This window comes from Tiliqua scincoides, chromosome 2 (genome assembly GCF_035046505.1).
Source record: "Tiliqua scincoides isolate rTilSci1 chromosome 2, rTilSci1.hap2, whole genome shotgun sequence".
Classification (NCBI taxonomy): domain Eukaryota; kingdom Metazoa; phylum Chordata; class Lepidosauria; order Squamata; family Scincidae; genus Tiliqua; species Tiliqua scincoides.
The window spans coordinates 114,417,473-114,429,866 of NC_089822.1; the positions used below are offsets into that span (position 1 = coordinate 114,417,473).

General features: G+C 45.9%; 1 protein-coding gene across 1 annotated transcript in view; it reads right to left on the reverse strand.

Moving 5' to 3' along the window:
* PPP1R3F (protein phosphatase 1 regulatory subunit 3F) overlaps nucleotides 1–12,063 on the reverse strand; it is a 35,686-nt gene extending 23,623 nt beyond the window's left edge. The window contains exon 1 of the mRNA XM_066614092.1: nucleotides 10,963–12,063. Coding sequence (XP_066470189.1) covers nucleotides 10,963–12,023 — 1,061 coding nt within the window. The 5' untranslated portion in view covers nucleotides 12,024–12,063. The remainder of the gene's footprint in view (nucleotides 1–10,962) is intronic.
* Nucleotides 12,064–12,394: the final 331 nt, after the last annotated feature.

Here is a 12,394-nt window from a genome sequence, read left to right on the forward strand (position 1 = left end):
CCCAGCCTTACAACCCCTTCAGATGTAAAGTTTCTTCACCAGAGAACAGAATTCTTCAAAATCAGGAAGTGGCTGAAAGATGAAGGTCTTTAGCAAATTTAACTCGTAGCAAAAGGTTTTTTGTTGTTGTTTTTTAACTGTGTAAACCACTTTGAGAACTTTTGGCTTGAAAGCTAGTATATAAATACTCCAAACAATAAAAACTAGCCTCCTAAAAGCCTGAAGGGACTGAGCCCAGCAGATCTTTGGAAGATACATCTATAGGAAGGGGACCACCAAAGAAAATGCCCTGGTCCTTGAGGATAACAATGACTAAAGGTAACTGAAGGTAAAGGTAACTGAAGCAATGCCTCACCAGAAGATCACAGGGGATAAGAAGTTGGTATGAGTGATCTAAAGCTTCAGTCGTGCCAGTACAGATCAAAAACAGTGGCAACCCACCAACTGCAGAATCAAAAACTTTCAGGAGACAACAGTGGAGAAAGGTTGAGGTTGGGAAGGCAGACAAGGTAAAGAACAAATGTGTCACCTGTCTGTCTGTGTTTGGACTTCTAGACAGTGAGAGCAGACATGTGTGAGTGGCAGGAGAAGTGACAAGTTTGTAACTTGTGTGTTATTACTCAATGGAAAAAAAAGTTTCACCTTGCTTAAATTGGTGATGTTTGCATACAGTCTTTCCTCAGAAATCTCTCAGAGTGGGGTGTATGCACACCCCACACACAGACAGACAGACAGCTGGTGGGCTACATTTGTTTTAGCAGGGCAGAAATTGTACAGGTCTCACTCTTACTCTCACAGATCCATGTTTTGAAACAGAACCAAAGAGATCTGGGGCTCAAACTTGCTTGAAACAAAAGGCCTTTTTTCCCCCCTTTGGGGCCTATGGATAAGGTCTGAGGTACTTTTGGATGCTGGTTTGTACAGACATTGCTTCAGAAAGATTTCTTCATTCACAGAAACAAGCTCTTCTCATCAACAATGCAATGTTTCTGTCCACAGACAGTGCCAGCATCAGGTTGCTGAGAGTTCTTGGACAGTGCCCTCTTAGCAGGGGGTAGCATCAGAATTTGGCTAAGAGGTGAACTCTGCTGTGGCAACTTAAAACTGTTTGAAGGTACATTTCTTTAGTTTTGGGGATTATGAGAATTGTCATTGCAGGGATTCATAACTCATACATTATCTTTCTCTCACACGCAAAAATGATTATTGGAAGCAGCCTGTGATAACATCTAAGCCAGCTGATTAAAACAGGTTGGTTTCACAGAATGTGAAAAACCATACAGGTCAAATAAAAAGCTATTAATTTTAAAAAAAATAATTGCAAGTTTTCAAATCCATAGGTTTTTCATTAACCAAAGACATTCAGAATAATAATAAATTCAATTTTGTTCCCTGCTCAGCCTGAGGGTTACTTGTCAGCAATAAACCTAAGCATCTCTTTGTAACACTCCAAAAAAACAAAACAAACCCCCCCCCCCAGAGCAGTAATTCCCCCAACATCCCCCAGGGAAACCCAACTTTGAGAGAGTAACGCACACAGCTGAGTAACTATCTCTGCCTTCCTCAACAAACAAGAAGGGAGGAAAACTAGCATAAATGGGAACAAACTACAGCAGGTGACTACAGTGGAAGTACTGGAGAAGTTACTACTAGGCACTTAACGCAGCTCATACTAAAATTCATAGTCTAATTTCAGATCAGCATTACAAAGCAAACTATTTTGTGAAATCAGGCATTTAACAAAAAGAATAACAGAGGAATGGGAATTAATTTCCTAGCACCATCAAAAGTCTTTCTCAAACAGAAAGGTTTCAGTCAGTTTTCTGGAAACCATGACAGATTCAGCAAGACAAAAGATTCAAAGGCAGAGTGCCACAACTAGGCCCTCAATCCCACTGCTACATCCTAGACCAGCAATTTTCAACCAGTATGCCATGGCACATTGGTGTGCCACAAACAGTCTGCAGACATATTGTGGGAGTATGGGGAAGTCATTTATTAGTAGGGCCATTGGGGGATGTGAGCCCCCCACCAGCAGTGTAGTGTGCCTTGTCAATTGTCCAAGAATTGATGGTGTGCCCTGAAAATTTTAGTACCTTGTCAGTATGCTGTGCTGTGAGATACCTTGTCAGTACCTTGTCAGTATGCTGTGAGATACCTTGTCAGTATGCTGTGCTGTGTGTTCAGCGAAGAAGCGCTGAACAACATTGAGTGCCTGCCTGTGTTGGAGGAGCCTGACAGTGAACCAACCCTAGAAGAACTTCACGTGGCCCTGGACTCCCTTGCCTTTGGCAAGGCACCAGGAAAAGACAGCATCCCTGCTGAAGTCCTAAAGTGCTGCAAAGAGATCATCCTCACTGAGCTGCATGAAATCCTCTGTCTTTGCTGGAGAGAAGGTGGAGTACCTCAAGACATGAGGGATGCAAACATCATCACGCTGTACAAGAACAAAGGCGACAGGGGTGACTGCAACAACTACCGCGGCATCTCTCTCCTTAGCGTAGTAGGAGAGCTGTTCGCCCGAGTTGCACTAAAGAGGCTCCAGGTACTTGCAGAGAGCGTCTATCCAGAATCGCAGTGTGGATTCCGAGCCAACAGGTCCACCACTGATATGGTATTCTCCCTTAGACAACTGCAGGAGAAATGCAGGGAACAATGACAGCCACTCTTTATAGCCTTCATAGATCTCACAAAGGCTTTCGACCTGGTCAGCAGGGATGGCCTCTTCAAGATTCTCCCCAAGATTGGATGTCCACCCAGGCTCCTCAGTATCATCAGATCTTTCCACAAGGACATGAAAGGCACTGTTGTCTTTGATGGCTCCACATCAGACCCCTTTGACATCCAAAGCGGAGTGAAGCAGGGCTGTGTTCTTGCGCCAACCTTGTTTGGGATTTTCTTTGCTGTCCTGCTGAAGCATGCCTTTGGAACTGCAACAGAAGGCCTCTATCTCCGGACCAGATCAGACGGAAAGCTCTTCAACCTCTCCAGACTGAGAGCAAAGTCCAAAGTTCAGCTGAAATGTCTGTGTGACTTCCTCTTTGCCGACGATGCAGCAGTCACTACCCACTCTGCCAAAGATCTCCAGCAGCTCATGGATCGTTTTAGCAAGGCCTGCCAAGATTTTGGACTGACAATCAGCCTGAAGAAAACACAGGTCATGGTTCAGGATGTGGACTCACCTCCCTGCATTACAATCTCTGCGCATGAACTGGAGGTTGTCCATGACTTTGTGTACCTTGGCTCAACGATCTCCGACACTCTTTCTCTCAATACCGAGCTAAACAAACACATCGGTGAAGCAGCTACCACGTTTTCCAGACTCACAAAGAGAGTCTGGTCCAACAAGAAGCTGACAGAACATACCAAGATCCAGGTCTACAGAGCTTGCGTCCTGAGTACACTTCTGTACTGCAGCAAGTCATGGACTCTTCGCTCACAACAGGAGAGGAAACTGAACGCATTCCACATGCGCTGCCTCCGACGCATCCTCGGCATCACCTGGCAGGACAAAGTTCCAAACAACACAGTCCTGGAACGAGCTGGAATCCCTAGCATCTATGCACTGCTGAAACAGAGACGCCTGCGTTGGCTTGGTCATGTTGTGAGAATGGATGATGGCCGGATCCCAAAGGATCTCCTCTATGGAGAACTTGTGCAAGGAAAGCGCCCTACAGGTAGACCACAGCTGCGATACAAGGACATCTGCAAGAGGGATCTGAAGGCCTTAGGAGTGGACCTCAACAGGTGGGAAACCCTGGCCTCTGAGCGGCCCGCTTGGAGGCAGGCTGTGCAGCATGGCCTTTCCCAGTTTGAAGAGCAAAGAAGGAAGGCCCATAGCCAGGGAGACAGACCAGGGACACACTACACTTGCTCCCAGTGTGGAAGGGATTGTCACTCCCGAATCGGCCTTTTCAACCACACTAGACGCTGTGCCAAAACCACCATCCAGAGCGCGATACCATAGTCTTCCGAGACTGAAGGTTGCCAACAACCAGAGATGAAAAAGGTTGAAAATCACTAACCTAGACCATGCAGATCAATGGCACTCAGTCTGCCAAGCAAATCAACAAGCCTGAGGGGAAGCATATGGAAGGAGGTACTCTTTGAGATGCCTTGCAAATGTACCACATTTAGCTAAGCATACAGTGCTATAACAGGTTAAAGAGTCTATGAGAGAAGACAGATGTAACATTTTAAGAGCAGCATACAGAGTCTGAAAGTGTCTTGAAATAACTTGTTCATTTTTCTGTTCTGGGCAAAGCTCTGAAGAGACCTTCTGCAGGTTTTCCATATGCTTCAATATGAACCAGGGAAAAGCCTACTGTGTTTCCCCGAAAATAAGACACTGTCTTATATTTTTTTTGGCTCAAAAAAAACACACTAGGTCTTATTTTCAGGGTAGGTCTTATCTTATTTCCTGGGGCTTATTCCCAGGAAAGCATGGCTAGGATTGCAGCCTGTGAGCCCGAGCCTACGCATGTCTACTCAGCAGTAAGCCCAGTTATAGTCAGTGGGGCTTACTCCCAGGAAAACGTGGCCAGGGTTGCAGCCTGAAGCTGCTGCTCAGCGTGCTGAGGACACAAAGGGGGAGGATGGAGAAGGGCCGAGAGCCTGCGGGGCCACTCCACACCTGGATGAGCGAGCGTGTCAGTCAGTTGGTGAGGAGGCCATGGGCTATGAGAGCGAGTCGGGCTCCTCCGGCCAGGCTGCGGGCAGAGGCGGGCGCAGCTTCCTTGTGTGTGGGCTGGTGGTGGCAGGAGCCTCCCTGCTGCCCCCAGCCTGGGCGCAGGAATGCAGGCTGCAGTGTTTGCATCCCCCCCCCATGACTAAGAGCAGTTGGGTGGCCTCCCATGCTGCGTGCACTCACTGCGTGCCCTGCCTACTCAGAAGTAAGCTGAGAAGTAGAGGTACCTGTCGGGTGGAGATCACAACTAGGTCTTATTTTCGGGCTTGGTCTTATTTTAGGGGAAACACGGTATTAATTAGGGCAGTGTTTTTCAAACAGTGGGTCGGGACCCACTAGGTGCATCAGGAGCCAATTTCAGGTGAGTCCCCATTCATTTCAATATTTTATTTTTAATATATTAGACTTGATGCTGCCATGGTATGTGACTGCAGCTGGGAAAATGTTACAGATCTGTACTTTGAACAGGCTAGTATGTATATGCTTTTAACAATGATAGGAACTGGGTCAGTGTGGGCAGGATTACAGCCTAGGATTGTTAAAAATTTTCCTGCTTGATGATGTCACTTCCAGTCATGACATTATTTCTGGTGAGTCCTGACAGATTCTCATTCTAAAAAGTGGGTCCTAGTGTTAAAAGTGTGAGAACCACTGAATTAGGGAATCTATTGATTAATGCCTGTCACATCACCAACACACCTCCTTCTTCCATCAGTGCTGCAGCTTTCCAAATTTATTAACGAAGGGAAGGGAGAAGTAAACTGAAAGATGGATTATATAAATACATATAGATAACTAATGTTTGCATGGCCTCTCCCAGTTTGAAGAGACACTTGGCCAACAGACTGAGGCAAAAAGGCAAAGAAGGAAGGCCCATAGCCAGGGAGACAGACCAGGGACAGACCACACTTGCTCCCAGTGCGGAAGGGATTGTCACTCCTGAATTGGCCTTTTCAGCCACAGTAGACGCTGTTCCAAAAACACCATTCAGAGCGCGATACCATAGTCTTTTGAGACTGAAGGTTGCCAACAACATGTAATTAAAAAACAATTGATAGCTGCCAGATTTATGAGAGAAAAGTAACACTGAAAACTGGTTTAGCATTCAATTGGAACATGATACACATGTACACCAATTTACAAAGCTAGGCTAACTATGTAACTACATAAAGGTGTTTATTTCTGGTGAGCAAAATGGTATTACAGCCTTACTGAACACAAAGCTCTTACTTCTAAGTAAAATAAATAACACCATTTTTAAACATCTCTAAGCTGAAGAAATTATTGTGACTTTTGCTAAGAATGATTTATCTGCTTTTGTTATAATCCAGACTAAACAAGAGTTGAAACAAGAGTTTTGGACCTTGGTTCTATGGCCTCCCCCCCCCCCCATGGTTGTAAAATATCATCTGACAAAGCAAGTTACAAAGGTCATCACTGATCCAGCACGTGAAGGGTGGGTGGGGGTTTCTACTGAGAGTGAACTATCAAGATACAATCTTCTCATTTTAAATACTATAATCAGTGAAGTCAAGAGACCACAAAGAATAGTCACTCCCACCGAGGTTGGTACATAAAACTGTTTCCAGCTTTTTGGCTTTTTAACTCCTCCCTTCACTCATACATAATTTAGTACACATTTTAAACATTTTGATAAAAACATTTATTGTTTGCCTTTTTAAAATGATAAAAAGTATTTCTGGAATAATAAAAAATAAATTTTCATAGTCCCTTTTCCTTCATCTGTTCTACTCCAATCCCAGCAAGCCTACCCATCACCCACATTCTACCTCAAAGTCACTAGGTACAATCACAAGGAACTTTGAAACATTAATCAATTGCAACAGCACCTTAAAATTAGTAATAATAATGGGCCTTCCTTAACATTGTGACCACTCTAAAGAGCTCTGCAACACTCCTGTAAGTTAGATAGTTGGGGCAGAGAAACAGCAACTCACCAAAGCCATCATGAGTTCATTCTAGTAGGACAGTTGTAAGGATTATGGATATAAAATAATAGATATGATGACCTCTGTACAGGCTTAAGGTGCTATATAAATGCTGTCCGTCTCTTCCTGCTGCTTCTCCTTCACAAGACAATGTAGACAACTTCAGAGGGCACTACAGAACCTGGAAAAGTCTTTCCCTACACAGACTACAAGCAATGGCTCCGTATAGAAGGGAAATTGTCTCTGGCACTTTGGTCTTTCACGCAATAAGCAGCAGCAGTCTTGCCAAAGAGGTGGTTGCTCTGGTCTGGTAAAACAAGATATTAACTCTGATGCACCCATGCTGACTTAAGGAGCATCATGTGACTCATTCAGGTGATCAGAAGACTTACAGCAGCACCATATGGATAAGACTTTGGGTTTAGTCAGAGCTGGAATAACAAATATAAAAGGGGGACACTGTTCTGTGAAAGCTGTTGAAGGCAAGGCTGGAATTCCAGTCCTGCTGAATTTAAGCCTTCAGTCAGGTCACAACTGTGGCATGCTACTGTGGCAACTGGGTTCCTAATTTGTAAGGCCCTTTATAGCACTGCTACCAAGCCAGAAAGCAAGTCATTGATATAAGGATATGACCTGGGAAAGCATCACACCAACCAAGAAAATATTTTACTGATAACACCAAAACCGTTTCACAAACATCAGAAGACAAGTATTTGTAATCCAGGAGGAAAGAACTGTAAAGAAGAAGTTATGCATATTGTTGAAGGTGTATGAGGAGTACATAAAATTATTGTGTTGTGGTGGTGCTCTTTTTATGCTGCTTTTATTTTAATTGCTTTGAGAGCTTTGGATAAAAGCAGCTTATACCATTTAAATATAAACAATATTAAAAACAAAAAATATAGTATGGGATAGAGAATTCTACTTTGGGAGAATCACAGCTTTTTAAAACGAACTAAAAGTTTCTAAGTCCTTATGAGTGAAAATGTATGCTTGCCAAAAACTCAGAAGCCAAAGAGGTAGCTGAATAAAACTGCTGTGGGCTGGGCTATGGTCTCCTGCCCTGCATAGCTTCTCACCCCTTCAATGACTAACAAAATTAGAAGAAGTAATGCAAAACAGAAAATACAAATAAGATAAATTACACACATTTTAACTTGCGTAGTTTATATATGTTGCAAGGTTCTGCTTTTCTTGACAAAGAATTTGTATTTGTTTTTGCATTTGGATGCAGGTTTTTAAAAAAAATATTACATACACACCACACAGCAATGGTATATGGGAGAATACAGTGAAGAAAACCATAGGTGGAGATATCTGGTACATCAACAAGTCTATCATAGTTTACCAGCTTAAGCAGAATTTGGGAAAGGATGAGGCAGGAAAATGGACAAAAACATAGGTACTTAATTTTTTTTTTTTTAAATAATGACACAGTGTTCACAAACCCCCACTTAAAAACTCAAGCCATGTATTTCTAGATGCTTCCCTCCTTGGGTAATTCACAAAATCTGGCAAATAATCGCTTGTTCTATCCTAAGGCTCAGTATTTCCCCACTTTCTTCATACCTTACAGGAATCCCAAGAGATAGGATATTCTTAATTATGATTGCCACTTCATCAAGGCCATAACCCAAGGGATCTCAAATGGGTAAGTCACTGGATCTCACTGTAAGTCTATCTCAAGAAAACAATGGTTGGAGCTTCCCCAAGTATAACTAGACCAAAACAATAGGTAAGTCACTCTTGTCATCATCTGCGAAAAGTGCAACAAACCAAAAACTGTTAGACTGCACATGCTCAAATCTTAAGATGCCCATTGGAAGAAACTGCCACCTGTTGGTACCACATCTGAAGTGCTGATATGATGATGTGAGGAAAGATAGTAGTGTGACCCTCAGTCATAAGGAAGAAGGTTACTGTCACCAGTAAGAAGTTTCTTCTTTTCCAAAATTCTGTCTCTGACAGAGTTACAAGTTACAGAACTCCTTGTTGGTCTCCCTGATTGATTGAGCCTATTGATTGCCAAGTATAAATTATACTTATGATCAACATAATGGCCACAATACTTTATTGCAACGAGAATGTGGGGTGGAAAGTGGTGTTGACTCTGCATTCTGGCCCAAGTGGGATCATTTTCACACAGGTCACTGGGGATATCCCTAAACTTTTGCTGCAAACACAACTGTGATGCGCATACACTGTTTTTAGCAATAAATACACAGAATGCAGACAGGGTCAAACTTACTGATAGCCCAGGTGAGGCAGCCCACTTCAGGCAGTAGATTCTGGAACATCATTAAAAGGCAACAACTTGTCAATTATTACATTGGTTAGTAGTTGGTGTTTTCTCCCTTGGTGGTAAAATAATATTTATATTTTTGACTCAGGCACAAAATGTCTCACTTGACATCTTCAAGTGTCAACATACATGCATTTTTAAACACCTGTCTATATGCACATAAGGCTTAGTTGTTACTATAATGCAAACCTTTATTTGGGTCAGGGATGTCCAAACTTTTTGGCAGGAGGGCCACATAATCTCTCTGACACTATGTTGGGGGCCAGGGGGAAAAAAAGAATTAATTTACAATTCAAATTTGAATAAATTTACATAAATCAATATATTAGAAATGGAACTTGAATGAATGAATGAAGGTCTTGCAATAGCTCAAAACCTAAAAAGGTCTTGCACAAAGCAAGGCTGGCATTTCCTTCGCTGCTACATCACAGGCGTGAAACAGCAAGCAGTGGAGGGGGCCCACAACTCAAATGAGACGTAAAACAGTTGCCCTCACACTGAGAGCAGTTGCATTGGGCAGAGCGGGCTTCAGCAAGTCTCCGAAGGGCCAGAGGCTCATTGGAGACTAGGGACTCCCTGTGGGTCAGACTGGGAGTCCCTGAGGGCCACAAATGGTCCCTGGGCCAGGGTTTGGGCACCCCTGGTCTGGGTTATACTACTTCAGATTGCAGGTGATTGACCATACCTCCATCTGCTTTTTTAAAAAATCTTTCCATATTGAAATCAGCATATCAGGTAGAAGAATAAGCCTGAACCCTTTCCGTCATTGTCTACTTTTCTATACAAAAGGAGCACATAATCAGGTGAGGCCTCACTTGCAGTATGAAGTGGTATAGTCCAGAAACAGGTTTGCCTCCTCACTGAGAACCAGGCCTGAGAAGTCTGGCCCAATCAGTTTTCCCATATGCATGTGCACAGATGTTTAAAGATGCTTGTATGTCATTCACACTTGACATGTTTGCTATGGGAAATGTTGGGGGGTACACAGGAACTGTATATGCAAGCTGCATAAAGCAGGAACCACCCTGAAAGTCCTCTTGCTATCCTGTAATCCCAATGAAAAACTAACATTACCTAGATTACACATTCTGTTTAAAACTGGCCCCTTTCTGCTTTCTGTCCAACATTAACAACATGCAAATGTTATACAAATAGGTCAACTTTCAGTATCCCAGCGGTTCTCAAACTTTTAGAACCAGGACCCACTTTTTAGAATGAGAATCTGACAGGATGCACCGGAAGTCATGTCATGACCGGAAGTGACATCATCAAGCAGGAAAAGTTTTAACAATCCAACCCACACTTACCCAGGAGTAAGTTCCATTGACTATCATTGTTAAAAACATATACATACTAGCCTGTTCAAAGTACAGATCTGTAACATTTTCCCAGCTGCAGTCACATACCATGGCAGCATCAAGTCTAATATATTAAAAATAAAATACTGAAATGAATGGGGACCCACCTGAAATTGGCTTGCAACCCAACTAGTGGGTCTCAACGCACAGTTTGAGAAACACTGCCTTAAGACATTAATTGGGAGGGGAGAGAGGGAAGCTTACAACTGTATGCACTTCCCTAGGGAGGTCCACCTCACACTTTGAGAATCATTACACAGGAGGGAAAAAAGGGGATCCACCAAAACCAAATCAGAAAGGGTGAGAGGACATAATTTGAACCAAGCCATATACATCTCCTTAGCTTAAAACTACAGCTGCCCACTCTCTTCACAAGGAAATCTTTTATGTAATAAAAAACCTTCAATTTGCACGTGGGTGGTTATTGCATGTGGGCTACAGGCTAAAGGAGTTAGTTAGCCTGCCAGTCCTGAAAAGGGAGATGAGCAGGGATTTGAAGTTAAAACTCTTGGGTACAAACCCTCTCCTTTGGAAAAGGAAGGCAATCTGATGGACTGGTGAGGGGTTTGAGGAGCAGAAACACCCTGGACCAAGATGAAGGGACAGATAGCTTACAGGGATCTGTCATGTTTGGGCAGAGGGATCTATGGTGCCAAGAAGCATTACCTGATTTTGACTGGCCTCATACAGCTCTTGAGTTGGCGCAATTCACCTTCTTTGCCAGGCCTCTTGGGCAGACCAAGGAAAGGTACCGCCCCCTTCAGTACCACGCAGTAGTTCCTGCCCTGGTTGTTGGCCCAGTAAACACCTTCATCAGTCTGGTACCGCACTACAAAATCCAGTCGGGCTCCTCCTTCCTCCTCCTCTTCCTCATCCTCATCGCCAAAGTCCAAGCGGAAGGCAAAACGGTCAGTCAGACCCCCATCTGGCGAACCCTCTGGGATGTAGAGAGCAGGGTAATCGCGATGACTCTGCCACCGGTCTCGACTGGCCCGCACATGGACTGCTTTGCGGTAGGAGATGTTGAGCACACGCACAGTGCCACGCAACACACGTGGCTCATCCGGCTCTGGGGGCAACACCTCTTCCAGCTCCACCTTGGTCTGGTGCAGGCGTTCAAGCATCTCATCCTCATCTCGCCCCATTGGTGGCAGCACAAAGGAAGGCAGCAGGTAGGGGGCAGGCGCAGGGGGTGGCAGAACAGCCAAGGGGGGCACCACCTCAGGGGGAGACTCAGGAGAGGGTGGCGGCCATGGCTGGTAGCGCCGCCAACGAGCCAAGGGCAGGCCCAAAGCATCGGCAAACAGCACATGCCGACCTGCAGCGTGCTGGGAAGGCTCCCCTGTCGCGGTGTCGCCTGCGGCGGCCTGCTGAGAAAACAGCCCTGACTGCCCTTGAGCATGCTGGGAGGGCAGCCCTTGACCATCCTGCACTGCATGCTGGGAGAGTGGCCCGGGCAGGCCTGGAGGATGCTGGGAGAGTGGTCTTGCTAAGCAAGGGTGCTGCTGGTGCTCCTCCCCCTCCGCCTCCGCCTCGTCGTCGTCTGAGGATGAGCTGCTGCCCCCGCGGGCCGTGCTGTGCTGCGGCCTGGGCACCGGGGAGGAGCGGAGCACCAGGGCCCGGGGCGGGGGCTCCTCCTCCTCCTCGTCTTCTTCCTCCCCCTCCGCCCCAGTCCGGGGCAAGGGAGGCAGCGGTGGGGAGGAGGAGGAGGCCCCCGCGCGGGCCATGGCGGGCGGGCGGGTGGGCGGCGGAGGGAGGACCACGGACCAGCCGCGCTGAGAGCAGCTGCTGCCGCCACCGACGAGGCTGCCGGGGAGGGGGAGAGGGCCGCGACGACGCCGAGCCGGGGTGGGTGTGGGGGTGGAGCGAGCCGGGAGAGGGGGGTGGAGCGAGCCGGGCATGCGGGAGAAGGGGATGGAGAGCTGTGTCAAGCAGGCAGGCGGAGCGGAGGCACCAATGAAAGGCAAGGAAGCGCCTTCTCTCTTTCGCTCCCGCGGGGAAAACACAAACACACGCACGAAACTGGGGCGACAGCAGCAGAGCCATCGGGCGAGACGCACACACCCCTCCCCGAAAAGAAGCAGGGCAAGCTGGGGAA